The following is a 15,010-nucleotide window of genomic DNA, read 5'->3' on the forward strand; positions in this document are numbered from 1 at the left end:
ACCTGATGAATATACAGTAGAGGTGACAAATAGATTTAAGGAATTAGATCTGATAGACAGAGTGCCTGAAGAACTATGGACAGAGGTTTGCAACATTGTACAAGAGGTAGCAACTAAAACCATCCCAAAGAAAAAGAAATGCAAGAAAGCAAAATGGCTGTCTGAGGAAGCTTTACAATAGCTGAGGAAAGAAGGGAAGCAAAAGACAAGGGAGAAAGAGAAAGATACACCCAATTGAATGCAGAATTCCAGAGAATAGCTAGAAGAGATGAGAATGCCTTCTTAAATGAACAGTGCAAAGAAATCAAAGAAAACAATAGAATAGGTAGGACAGAGATCTCTTCAAGAAAATTGGAGATATGAAGGGAATGTTTCATGCAAAGATGGGCATGATTGCCTGTTATTCTGGTTATCTTTTGGCTTCCTACTTTAGCATTCCAATCCCCCATGACGATAAGGACATCATTTTTTGGAGTTAATTCTAGAAGGTGTTGTAGGCCTTCATAGAACCAGTCAACTTCAGCCTCTTCAGCACCAGTGGTTGGGGCACAGACTTGGACTATTGTGATGTTGAATGGTTTTCTTTGGATTTGAACTGAGATCATTCTGTCATTTTGGAGATTGTATCCCAGTACTGCACTTCCTACTCTTTTATTGACTATGAAGGCTACTCCATTTCTTCTGAGGGATTCTTGCCCGCAGCAGTATACCTGATGGTCATCTGAATTAAATTCACCCATTCCTGTCCCTTTTAGTTCACTGATTCCTAAGATGTCGATGTTCAGTCTTGTCATTTGTTTGACCACGTACAGCTTGCCTTGATTCATACAGCTTACATTCCATGTTCCTATGGAGTATAGATCTTTACAGCATCGGACTCTCCTTTCACCACCAGATACATCAGCAACTGAGTGTCCTTTCGGCTTTGACCCAGTTGCTTCATTCTTTCTGGCGCTACTAGTACTAGCCCTCCGCTCTTCCCCAGTAGCATATTGGACACCTTCCGACCTGAGGGGCTCAACTTCCAGCGTCGTATCTTTTCGCCTTTCGGTACTGTCCATGGGGTTTTCATGGCAAAGATACTGGAGTGGGTTGCCATTTCCTTCTCCAGTGGATCACGTTTTGTCAGAGCTCTCTGCTATGACCTGTCCGTCTTGGGTGACCCTGCACGGCATAGCTCATAGCTTCATTGAGCTACGCAAGCCCCTTCGCCACGACAAGGCAGTGATTCATGAAGGAGAGTTTACATGAATATATGGTAATTATTAACAAGTCAGTCACATGCTGGCCAGCTTTGCATAATTACCCATAGAGTGGGTGATTTTGTAAATAAAAATGAGCCACAGTAGACTGCGGTGATCCTGCAGATTCAGGCATTCTTAGTACAGTCACAATGTCTTATGTTGATACATATGTCCCTGGGAGGTCCTATGAGGCTGTATCTTAAGGTGATACATACGACACAATACTCTACTGTGGGTGAGCGAGTCTGATACATGTGGGGCACATACAGCCACCATTTCAAATATGCTCAGGGGTTGTCATGTCATCCCTGCAAGCATGGGTACAACAACTACATAACCCTAAAACAGACCATGGACTATATGAAGGTTATTTAACTCTTACAGAGCCCACATTCACCAGGTTTACATGATATGACAATACCCAAGGTGGACTTGCATATGTAACACAGTGTCTGGGACCTCTGTGGGTTGTTATGGGCTAAATAACCCATAATGAGATACAGCATGTCATCCATACCTGGTTAATATATGGTAACCAAAATCAAATGGGGCCTTGGAGAAGTGCCAAATACATATCCAAACATTAGCACTTTAAGGTTCAAATAAAACAAAGCTGTTAAATGAAAATTCTGCTACTTACTGCAAAAGTGTTGCCAGTTACATCAATCTCTGGTGGCACAAATGCACATTCTGGATCATCTTTAAAAAGAAACACTAGATTAAGAAGTGAAAATAAGATTCTGGAATGTTTTAAGCACATTCTTTACCAAATAGTAGGTTCAGCTCAGAGCTGAATGAATTTGGCCTTCTTCCCAAAATTCTACACTCTATTTGTGGGTAGAAAAATGGTGGGAGATCATTTTACCACACAATCATCAGGACGAAGAGGAGGACTGAAATAGCTTCCTGTGGTAGCAGCCCAGCTCCCTGCTTTTTTCTCAAGATTTTACTGGCTGATGCTGCAAAAGAAAATTGTGTCAGGCAGGCGAGACATCCATTTTAGATTTTTCAGAATTGGCTATGATCACAGAAAATGGTGGCTTCCATAAAACAATAAAATAAACGAAGTAAAAAGGTGGAGAACATGCAGAGAATGTTTGGAAAAATAGTTATCTTCTTCTAGAAGGGGTGAATTCTCAAAAGGCTCTCCTTTAATCCAAGTTCTGACTGCTGAATAAAATGTTATATGAATCTGTAGTGCAAAGGTCACACAAGGTAAATACAACTCCTTTCTAAAAATTTGTTCAAAACACTCCTCAGTTCCAAGTTAAAAGAATAGAATTCACCCAAATTTCTATTTAAGGAATTACTGCTATCTCAATAAAGATCAAGACAGAGTATGGTTATTAGACAAAATGAACCATAAACTATTTAATCTTGTCATCAACAGCCATTTTGAAGGCTGAAAGCTATCAATCCATTTCAAGGCTAAAGAAAGAAGCTGACAGATTGATAGCTTCTTATATACTATATAGATCATGGGTCCTGATCTACAGCCTGTGGGCCAGATACAGCCCGCCATGCTCATTTAGAAACATAGAAACAGAGCGAGTCAGAAGGGGCCTCCCGGGCCATCTAGTCTGACCTCCGGCACCAGCCAGCTCCACTCACGACATGCCACCATGTGCACGGCCAGCCTATCCTTGAACACCCACACCGATGGGCCTCAACGACCACTTGTGGAAGCCCATTCCACACCCTCGGGGTCCTGTCAGGAAGTGCTTCCTGGCATCCAAATGGAACCTTGGTTCCCTGAGCTTTGCTCCGTTGGAGCGCGTCCTGCCTTCTTCTGCAGGGGAGAACAGGTCTCTACCCATCTCCATGTGACATCCCCTCACATACCTGTATGTCACCAACATATCCCCTCTGAGACTCCTCTTCTCCAGGCTGAAGAGACCCAGTTCCCTCAGTCTCACCTCATACGGCATCCCCTGCAAACCGGCCACCAACCTTGTGGCCCTACGCTGCACTGACTCCAACCTGCTATATCCTTTCTGTAATGAGGGGCTCATCTGCCCCGCCTCAGAGCTTTTGTACTCACTTGGAGAAAACAATCTCTGAGCGGGTCCAAAAGCTCTGAGCTGGTGCAGGCATCAGAGCCGGCGCATGCGCCAAATTGTAACAACTCAACTGCGCATGCACCAGCTCTTTTCCCCCTGTTGCACACATACAGAGTGGTAATACAGAGAGGGAAACAGAAGAGAGGAGGGTGGAAGAGGGAGAGAGATGAAGATGAAGAAACTAAAAAAGGATTGAAGGTAAGAAAAATGTAACTTTTTAAATCTATTTTTAATTATGTGAATCACGTCCCTGGGCTGTGGGCCAAGTCATGGCCACCTTGCCAAGCCCAGGGGCGGACAGGCTGAGGCAAAGTGGGGCTGCAGCTCCCGTGCCTCTGCCACAGCCTTCTCTGACCAAGCTGCTGCTGTCGAGCAGCTGCCAAGCTTCCCCCCCACAGCGGGGAGAGGTGGGAGGTGCCCCACTCGGCCAGCCATGGACCCATCCCTTGCCTCCCCTTGCCTCAGAAAGCAGCCCTTACCTCCCTCCTCGCGGCCCTCTCCCGGCTGGGGGAGCTGCCCCACACTCACCTCTCCGGCCTCCCACCCCCGCTCCTGCTCCCTCGGAACTGTGGCAGCAGCAGGACTATAATTTCCATCATGCCCAACCAGCATGGCCAATGGAAGTTGTAGTCCAACTCATCTGGGCAGTACCAGTTTTGGCAAGGTTGCACTTAAAATATGGTAGTCATTAGCTCTGCATCCAAATACAGCCATTGTGTATTGTGGGAATTGTTCTGGGCTGACTTGCTTCGAATACTAAGAGTGACATTAACAGTATTTATCCTTAGTATCTTTGCTTCATTCTTAGTAAATGCCATTTGCAGTCATCAGCTGTATTGTGCAAAATACGATATTTAGTGCCTTGGCTGTGTTGTAGCCATGTCCCCTGAATATGGACATGCTCTTCCCCACCTCATCTTGGGCTTCTGCTGCAGCCCGAGGGAGTGGAGCAAACATTTTTAAAATTAATTTTTAATTAATTTTAATTGTAGTTATTTTTAATGTGCACTGTGCATAGGAATTCATTCTTATTTTTTTCAAACTATAGGCTGCCCCCCCCCCACAACAGTCTGAGGAACAGTGAACTGGCCCACTGTTTAAAACGTTTGAGGACCCCTGATATAGATCATCAGATGCTGACGCTAAGACTTTGGAGGAAGTTACTTATAGCACATTCTTTCTGACAAGGTCAGAGAGACCTGCATGCAGATAAAGACAGAATTGCTTTGAATTCATTAATTTTGCTCCACGGTTAAAGGAGGGGAGGGATGTAGCATATGGGAGGTAGCACACTAGCCTAAGCTCTGATCCTACTCCCTCACCAGTACACTTCCCAAAACTAAGTATGATCCTAGCAAATAAACCTTCACTGCAATGCAGTGAACCTTCAGCAATCTGTGTAACTTCCTCTTGTTGTGATTTCCTCTTGCAATATAAAGGACACCAAAGCCCAGATATCACATTACATCTGGAATGTAGCCAAGTTACCAAACATTGATCTAACTATTTCAGCTTTATATTGAAAATGTGTTGTTGGAGCATGGCTTCACATGGTGACAAACTCCAAGGAGTAGTTTCTGTCTTGGTATGGCCTACATGGTAGGCATTCTAAATGGAAAGAGTTGGAGACTTCTAGCCTTCTTAGTTATGCCATAATTTGTAACTTTTTCTAATAATGAAAAAGCTATATTGAAACACCTTGAACATAGTATACTAGTCTCCCTCATCATCCTTAAAGAATGGAATGAAAAATACTTGATGGTTTAAGTCTTCTGTATAAAAAATAAATTAAAAAAAAATTAAAGCAAGAAGTCATGAACCAATTCCAATAATCTGAAACTTTTACAGTGGCTAAAACATTTCTCAACATACACTCTCCATTAAAAGGCACAGGCGAAAAGAAAAGCTCCATTTCAGACATAACATTAAACCATATTTCAATGCAACATCAACAAGTCACTCTTATTCTACAGTGTGTGTCTACAGTGTATTGAGTCTACACGGTATGCCTACAGTGTTAAGACTCCACACTCTATTCTGTTGTTTGGGTTTTTTTTCTTTTTCCTTTTTGGAGGACACACAGGTGGAGACATACTGAATGCTTGTACTTTTATTTTTAAATAAACCACAAATTTCCTTAGAGATATGAACTTGGAATAAGCCACAGGATACTGCTGCTTATTCAAAGCCAAAAGCTTCCAGTCTCCTATTCTACCCACAATGGAACAGGACAAGTAAGAGTGGAATGGACAAACCCAAGGCTCATGATGGCTCATTCTGCTAATTTTATACCATGGCCAAAATTCTGTTTCTGAAAAGATCAGGAATCAGCCAAAGACCACTTTCAATAAATGGCACTAGAGTTTTGTAATGAAATGGAGGGATACAGTTCTTTTAGCATCAAAATTAAAACATTTTCAGCACCAAAATTAAATTGGATTTTGCCCTGGGACATAGCAACTTCTGAAGCATCTGAATACTATGCTATCAAGATGCTAAATTAAGAGTGAAATTGACACATTCTGAAAGAAGCGCCTCTATTCTGCTTGTACACATCCAAGGAAACATGTAATGGAGAACATTAATGTACTTTGACTTGTTCAGTACATAGGCTAATGCATCATAGCAGAGGTCAGGTACTCATTTGTAAGGGAAATAATGGCAATACCATCCACAATTTCTGTTCTTTTGCCATTTCAATAATTACATCAGAGAATGACACTGTTGGTGCACTTGAGAAGAGAATGGCACCTTTAGTAATTCTGTCATTATTGTTATTTTTATGCAAGGAACATAACAGTAGCCATTAACAAGCTTGCTGAAGCCTTCAGGGCCTGTTGTTTAGCATTGCTCTCCCTGACTAGAAACAACAGACAGTCATGCACCAGGACATTTAAAAACAAAGCCAGAAGATCCTGGTTATATCTAAGATCCCACCAGATTGGAAGGGATAGGGAAGCTCTCTCTGGATGACAATAAGGCTCCGTGAAGGCAAATAACAACAAAAGTAGCCCACTAATACTACATTTTAATTATGAACATCAAAATTTTCAAGAGGGACACAGCAAGAAACCTGGGTAAAATTAAGTATCCTACATGTTTTCTTTGCAGTTGATTCATTATCTCTTAGATGTCTTTGCTACACCTGACTGGTCAGTACCTAATCTGGAATCTTCTCCATGCTGAGTTTTTAATTAATTAAAATGAACAAAAAAGGAAGGAAAAGAATAGGACCATTCCAGTCTACATTCTTCAAACCAGCCAGATCTATACAAGATCCCCTAAATGAGCCACTGCCAACACTACTAACAGGCAAAGTTGTTCTGGGCCACTACCATTGTCAGAATAATATCTCTCCTCACAATCACCAGATAAAATGGCACATACACACTCAGTAGACATGTACAGAAATGCACTGTGCCTCCGCTTAAAATAAATAGCATTTAGGGCACGATCCTATATATGTTTAGGGAGGGAAAAATATTCCTACAACTCCCAGCATTCCCCAGCCAATCATGGGAAATACCTGGGGAATGCTGGGAGTTGTATGACTTTTTTCTGTCTGAAAATGCATAGGATCATGCCATTACAAAGGATTCCTATGGCTCCTAGCCAGCACCTGGGGAACCGCAATATGCTCTTCCATGGCCATTAGCAGAGCCACAAGCACAAAGGAGACCATTTGTAGACCTTTCTTTCTCTCTTCCCTCCCAGCTGCCATGGAGAATTTGGAGAAGTAAGTTATAGACTGGGTGAAACATACTGAACCTAGAGCCTTCTGTTGATTGGAAGCACAAGTGTTGGGATGCATCCTTAATCAAAACTCCACTGTCCAATCTATCAAAGTTTACAGTCCCAGCAATCTGCTTGCTACTGGCAGTAAATAATAAAAATATGAAATCAATAATTAATTAACCCACTATTTGCAGGGACCCACAGTGTGTACAAGTTGCCTCCAGTGGTCAGAAACTACTTATGAATGTTCCACTTAGAAGTTCTTAGTGTGATGTCCAAACCCAGATGCTTCACGTCGGGCACTAAACATTTGTTTTGTTTCCATTTGTTCTTAGGTTACCTTGATTGTTTAATACACAGGCTGTCATGAGACATGGTCCTCCTCCTGAGCAAACATGCTGCTACAGAGTTTCTCTTCATGAGGCTTTATTATTACACATCCCTATTGTTGCACATCTCTCAGTTCATCCAGAGTGAAGTGTTGAGCCCTCTCTAACACCTCTCAGTCTCCACCTCACATATACCCTCTCCTCCTGCGCCATTCCAGAGGTGGGGCACTGTGAAACCTTGCCTGCTGGTGCTCTTCCCATTTCTCCATCAACTGAATCTCTGACCTGTATTGCCTCCTCACTACTGACATCACCTCTTCAGCGGGAGGGACCTCAATATCTGACAGACTGGTAAAATCCTGATTGGCTCTCTGCCCAGTTTCCAAGTCCTCCTGCTGTTCTCTCACTGGTAGATTGGGACTCTTGTCAGCACTGGCTGTCAACTCCACCCCTGCTGTGTTATCTCTCCCTTCCCGCAGATTGATTGGCTGTCAGCTCTACTCACTTGGACTAGTTCTCCTTGTTCCCCAGACATTCCCTGGCCTGTAGTTTGCTGACATTCCAGAGCCTCTTCATCTTTCCTGTCTGAAGCTAAACTGCATGTGTTCTGGGACCTTTTCCCTGTGCACATGAACACCACCACCTACCAAAAAGTCCAGGTTCAATCATCATGGCAGAAACTTTTGAATGTGGCATTCATAAATTGCTTCTGAACATGGAAAGCGGCTTGTACCTACAGCACACTTCCACAAACCATGGATTGACATGCCCACAGTTTGCTTCTGTGGCATACAAACACCCTCCTGGTCTTTGTACTAGACAGCACAAGCACCTAGTTCAGGGTAGCCAGCCTCTTGGAAGGAAGACAAAACCTAGTTTCTTAGAAAGTACTTTCAGAAAATACCTGACTGAAGAAAGTGTTTAACTTCAAGGCAAATATATTTGCCCAGAATGGAGAATGCTGAATCTCACATCTGCACTGGGGATCTTTAGACTTTCTTCCTAATTACACCAACTGGTTGCCCAAGACTTCTGAAAAGAAGTTTGCTTGTACCGATTCTTCTTCACGTCTCCATCTCCAGGATTCTTCTGGCTCCTAAAGAAGTTCCTATCTCTCATGGTCTTTCCTTCCCGCAGCTACTTCTCCAAGTCACATTCCTTTCCCACCTCTTCCTCTTTAGTCTTTACAAGTAATCCTTGCTTGCATCAGGTTACTGTATCATTCATGTGAAAGAACAGTTCAGGGTACAGTATCCATAGCACAGTGTTCTCTTTACCATGCAACTTCTGAGAAAACACAACCAGCTAACACTTCCATGATTGAGCTACTTGGTCAGATATATAATCCTACTAACCCTTTCACCTATTCCACATAATATGACCTATGACCTGGGACCAAGTCCAAGTCAGATAACCTTCCAATTCACTGAAGTACCATGTTCTCTCTAAAATACCACAACAGATAAAGTGATATCCTAATACCACATGGTCCCAACAACTTTAAATGTCACAAATCCAACACCAGCAAGTGTCACCTGTCATGCATACTCCCAGTCTTCCCAGTCTATAATACAGAAGCTTCCTTCCAAGACCCTGGCTACCCTGAACTTACCTGGGTTTCCTTGGGCCACATGTTAAGATTCCTTAGTGGCCATCTCATCTCTTCAAGGGGTTTCAAAGCTCAACAACAACAAAACCGGGAATATTCCTCAGTTTAAGAGCTGCCCAGCATCTTGCATGTTTCTACAATATCATAGCAGAAAGCTATAGTCTCCTTTCTCCCTTAACAATCTTGTTGTACTGTTATGTGTGATCTTCCTTTGTGTAGTCTGTAGTTTACCTTTGTTTCAAAATAGTATTCCAACTTCACATCACAATCCTATGTATGTCTACTCAGAAATAAATTCCACTGACTTCCAGGCAAGTGTGTATTTCCTTGTAAGCACCTTAGACCAGGAGAGCATCTATATACTTTAATGTTTCTCAATGGCAAAGAAAAAAAGGCAATCGCAGCTGCTCCTACTCATGTTACAAAGACAGGGAGATTGAGAATGAAAACCCAAATGCAAAATTTTAGAATATCATCATTTGAAACATCTGAATGCACTTTTTAGAACATATTTATTTCAATTCATTCTCAATCTTCACATCTGTTCAATGTCAGAGCAAAAGAACCTGTTGGTCAACCTGGGTTATATATTCAGAAGCAGAAGGTATGCTAGTACATTGCCCGTCTCCCTAGCATTCATGTCTTTCTCAGAGTTTTGTGCACCCTATACGATCTTCTCCCCATATCCTTTCACAATGTGAAAAAAAATGTCCTTTGACTATGTGTTTTTGATGTATATTATTTTAGCTCATTTTGTTTCTTTTCAACACTTCTTTCTGAAGTTGGATGAAATCACCTTTCCCTTATAAATTTGTACAGCCATCAAGCCAACTGTTACCAACATTCCTGAATTGCTGGTTGGTTTGTTTGTTTGTTGCATTTCAATACTGCCCCACAGCCAAAGCACTCTGGGTGGTTTACACAGTCCATAAAAAGAGATGGTAAAAGTACAATAAAAATATCATAGAATCAGAAGACATATTAAATAGTTTGAGGATCATCTTATCTAGTATTTTTTGTCCAGTGTTCCTCCGCAATTCAATTATTTACTTGCATCTTGATGTCCATTTTCTGCAGTTTTGAAATTCCACACCCATGTTGGCACATACAAGTACTTTTTTTGAATTCTACTGGAAATTTTGCATATTCCATCTAGTAACTTTCATTCATTCAAACCACAGGAATCCTTCCACCCAAAAGGAGGTCATTATATGATTTTTACATTGCATGCATTTAGTCTCTCCTCGTCATTGAACCCCCAACAAATCATTCTGGTTGATCAGTGTTCCCTGTATGCCATAAACCAAGCAAAGGAGATGGGTGGTTGGCAGAGCCAGGGAGGAAATAGAAGTTGTGTCTGTCTTATCTCCTACCACAATTTTTCCTCTTTTCCTCTTATTTAGTTCCAGTCTATTAAAGTGTAATTCTTAGAAGAACTCAGAGTGTACCATTACACAGTCCCAATCATCTTAGCTAACCATGGATTAATACACAGATTCATGCAATATGGATAAAGTTTGCAATTGTATTATTAGCCATCATTACGTCCAAAAACAATAGTACCCAAGAGACACTTACCGGAGGAAGGGAACAACAGTAGCTTAACTCTAGCTGGCTTTAACCTGATGTGTGTTATTGATGCTAAATGCTACCTTTATCTATTACCGCTAGGGAAAGTTACAATTTCCTGCTCAGTTCTTCCCCCAGTCCAAATAATTTAAATAAATCTATCATACTCTCTTCTATCTGCCAGAATCTCTTTGCATTTCAGGCACATTTAGACAAGTGCATGACAGCACTCATTGGGTAGTTCCTCCAGATGATATTAACTAGATGGAAGAACTGGCTCCAAAGGCTTATTAAATTTGAACCAGAAACCTTTGTTCAGTACTGTAACAACTAAATGAATGCACAGTGTTAATTGATATAACCTAATTTAGCATTACGTGGGCCGACCTTCATGCTTGCATTAACAAATTATTGTTTCCAATCTAATTAAAATCCATGAAGAATTCTGACAGTGAGAATATAATGTTTCACTACATCCTCTCAGTGTGAGTTTTTGTACTTTTTAACAAATTGCCCGGAAGCATAAATACTTACCACTGATCTGTTCCATGAAGCATACATTGCCATTGGTGTTAAAAGCCAAAGTGTCAGGAGTAATGCAAAGTGTATAGAAGATTGCAGAATGGGCAATGCTCTTCAGAGACTGGCTGCACTCCAGGCAAATAGCCCAGATATCATGCTCAGTAAGACAGCTATCCTGCAGTGACAAAACATCAGCAAGAGACACGTTCTCCTGCCAAGACATGAATTCATAAATTACTCCACATTCCATGCCATTACTTGTAGCCAATTGTGTCAAATAAAATCTATAATACACTAACCCAACATGGTTTTAGCACATTTAAAGCTAAGCTAGATCTAAAAGGCACATCTTCACACATAGTACTTTTATGGTGGCTTCCAATGGTTCTGTTCGTCCCCAGTTTCTACTTAATACTCCCTGTTTGGTTTGTGGCATTCTTCTCCTATTCAGCATTTTCCAGGTTTCCATTTGTAACTGTCTCCAAACTCCAAATACACTTCACCCAAAGCAGTGGCCAGGGGATTTGCCAATGAAACATCAAAAGGGTCATGGGGCACAGGTATCAATGACCAAAAAAGGAAAATGGCTTAATTCCACTTCCTTCTACAACTAATCCCATGTTACTAAGAGCAAACCTAAGGGAATGGTGGAAAGAATCAAACATGTAATTAAGAAGTAGTCCCAAAAAAAATGCATTTTTATTTTATTATTTATTTAAAGTGTTTGTATGCTGCCCAGTTGTGCCACAACATTTTGTAGTAGAGACAGGTGAAATGAGACACTTTCATGAAACTTTATTGTTCATAACTATTCCTACATGTTGAATGATTAGTTTGGGTTTATTCTTTATAAAATAACCACCTACTTTGCCATTAAAGTACTGCTAGTTAATACATCACGTTAATAAATCATTAAAGTAACACTTGTTGATATTTGATTTTACTTTTAAAAGGTGCCTTTTCATGCCCATTTTCAAGTAAATACTTATGATAGTGTCCAAGTCCAATAAGCCAGACTTATTCTTCCCTGCTTCATGTGCATCATTAAGGCCAAATCTTCATCTAATAAGTAAACTAAACTATCATCATCATCATTACCACCACATTGCATTTATATCTCCCCTTCCTTCCTTAAGCTGACTTATATGCTAAATGTAAAGTCTTGATTTACCTCAAAATACACCTACCTCCAATAACAGTTCTGCCCTGAAAGAAGGTACAGAACTATTTTAAATAGACTTGGAAACTAGATGAACTCTTCCTGTGTATTTTTATACAAGGCTATGAAAGTGAAGAAGAACTAAAGAGCCTCTTGATGAGACAGGAGTTTGGCAAGGCTGTATACTGTCGCCCTGCCTATTTAACTTATATGCAGAACACATCATGAGAAAGGTGGGGCTAGATGAATCTCCAGTTGGAACTAAGATTGCTGGGACAAATATCAACAACCTCAGATATGCAGATGATACCACTCTCATGGCAGAAAGTGAAGAGGAACTAAAGAGACTCTTGATGCGGGTGAAGGAGGAGAGTGCAAAAGTTGGCTTGAAACTCAACATTAAGAAAACTAAGATCATGGCATCCGGTTCTCTCACTTCCTGGCAAATAGATGGGGAAGAAATGGAGGTAGTGACAGATTTTATTTTCCTGGGCTCCAAGATCACCGCAGATGGGGACTGCAGTCAAGAAATTAAAAGACGCTTGCTCCTGGGCAAATTTAGACAGCATACTAAAAAGCAGAGATATCACGCTGCCAACAAAAGTGCGTATAGTCAAGGCTATGGTTTTCCCAGTTGCAATGTATGGCTGTGAAAGCTGGACCATAAGGAAGGCTGAGCGCTGAAGAATTGAGGCCTTTGAATTGTGGTGCTGGAGGAGACTCCTGCGAGTCCCCTGGACCGCAAGGCAATCAAACGGGTCAAGTCCTAGAGGAGATCAACCCTGACTGCTCTTTAGAAGGCCAGATCCTGAAGATGAAACTCAAATACTTTGGCTACCTAATGAGAAGGAAGGACTCCCTGGAAAAGAGCCTAATGCTGGGAACAATTGATGGCAAAAGAAGAAGGGAATGGCAGAGAATGAGGTGGCGAGATGGAGTCACTGAAGCAGTAGGTGTGAGCTTAAGTGGACTCCGGGGGATGGTGGAGGACAGGAAGTCCTGGAGGAATGTTGTCCATGGGGTTGCGATGGGTTGGACACGACTTCGTGACTAACAACAACAACAACAGTTCTATCATAAGAGGTATTCTACATCATACCAAGAGTAAGTCTGGCTTACTAGTTCAGCTTTGCTGTACCCACAGTGGCCAATCGGCTGACTGTGGAAAGCCCACAAAGAGAAGAAGGGTTATAGCAGTACCATCCTGCTCAGGTTCCCCAACTACAGGGACACTGAGGCACAATCTGTCCAATAGAAGAGATAGTATATGTAGCTTTAAAACCAGCAGCCATTGGTGATTTGATCCTGTTGCAGTAAATGCCATTGATGGAAAGAAGTAATCCTGGAACTTTACAGAATTCAGTATCTCAGAGCACATGCATTAATATGAAGATGAACTGGAAACGTGCAGAAGTCAATACACAATTCAGTATACTTTAAAAATGAAATTACCCTTCCATGCATTTTGATCAATACTAGTATTTCAGCCTAGTGCTTAGTCACAGACCCAATCCAGCCTGGGTGATTTCACTAAGTCAAGCTACTTTCTCCTACTGAAATCAATGAGATAAGGAGGCTTTCAAAGAATGCACTCATTGACTCCAAGGTCCATCTCATTCATTTCGTAACTGTGTTTTCTCAGTAGATGCTGATTTCAATGAGGCTTCCCTGGAAGTAAACCAGGATTGCAGCCTATTTTTATCTGTCCTTTTGAAGCACTGTTTCACAGCAACCTTGTTCACAGAGTTTCTTTTGCAGCTTGGTGCAGGAAAGGACTGATATTTGTGGCTGATGTTTTAGTTTCAAGGGATCTGCAATATACTTCACTTCAAGCGGAACAGGATCAGTCAGTCGTAATTACAGAAAAACTTTGACCAGCTGTTGCTTATTTAGCTCTATGGCTTAAAACTCCCCTCTGTAGCCAGGCCCTTGAAACACCGATGCCTCCTTATATGCAACACTGGATGGAGACCGCAGCTTTCCAGGGGAAGGAAAACTCAGGCTGGCTAGAACCAGCTCTTAACAACCTGTTTTCACAGGCTTTAGGGCGAAGAAGGGAGCGCAACCCGCAAAGCGTGGAGAAAAGTTCAGCAGCGGACGCAGCCCAGAAAAGCCAAGTTTGAGCCAGGCGCGCCGCTTCCTCCCCAGGCAGCCTCGTGCGGACAGCTGCCCGCCGGCGCCCGCGCCCTTGGCTGTGCTCACCTCGTCCTCCGAGAGTGCAGGCAGAGGTTCAAAGTCGCCGCAGCCTTCCTCCTCCAGCTGCCCATCGGCAAAACCGTCCATTTCGCGGACGCTTCCAACCGACTCCCCTCCACCTGAGGAAGGAGGAAGAGGCGAAGAGAACAGTACTCGCTCCGGCGCCCTACGCGCCCGGCCCCTCGGCGAGCGCTTGCGCCGCGGGAGTCAACCGCCGCCCTGGCGCGACCCCGCTTTGCCTTGACTAGTTATGGCCCCCGGCCCCCGCGCCTCTTCGCTCGCTCCCGTCACCGCCGTGCTCTGCTTGCTCTGCCTCCACCGTCCTCTGCGAACGCCGCAAGCCCCATGGCAACGGACACGACGCGGTTACAAAAAGCAAGGGCACTGCGGCCCCGCCTTTTCGGGGGGGGGCGATGGGCATCTGAGGTGTCCCCCCCCGGCGTCGGCTGGGCTTAAATGCGCGGAGCGGCGAGGGGAGTCCTCCGCGAATGAAACGCCAGGTTGCCGAGGAAAGACCGACCACGCCACAGTCTAGCTGGTTGCTGCAAAAAGCGCAGAGACTCTTGTGCCATTTAAAAAGTGCTAGA

The 15,010-nt window shown here is 42.8% G+C and overlaps 1 protein-coding gene across 1 annotated transcript in view; it reads right to left on the reverse strand.

Moving 5' to 3' along the window:
* The window catches only part of KNDC1 (kinase non-catalytic C-lobe domain containing 1), an 83,245-nt gene extending 68,732 nt beyond the window's left edge, over nt 1–14,513 (reverse strand). Inside the window, exons 1-3 of the mRNA XM_044420713.1 lie at nt 14,430–14,513; nt 11,081–11,279; nt 1,885–1,943 (exon numbers count right to left, since the gene is read on the reverse strand). Of these exons, the coding sequence (XP_044276648.1) occupies nt 1,885–1,943; nt 11,081–11,279; nt 14,430–14,510 (339 nt within the window). The 5' untranslated portion in view covers nt 14,511–14,513. The remainder of the gene's footprint in view (nt 1–1,884; nt 1,944–11,080; nt 11,280–14,429) is intronic.
* Nucleotides 14,514–15,010: the final 497 nt, after the last annotated feature.

Source organism: Varanus komodoensis, unplaced genomic scaffold (assembly GCF_004798865.1).
Source record: "Varanus komodoensis strain SLA01 unplaced genomic scaffold, ASM479886v1 scaffold11, whole genome shotgun sequence".
Taxonomy (NCBI): Eukaryota; Metazoa; Chordata; class Lepidosauria; order Squamata; family Varanidae; genus Varanus; species Varanus komodoensis.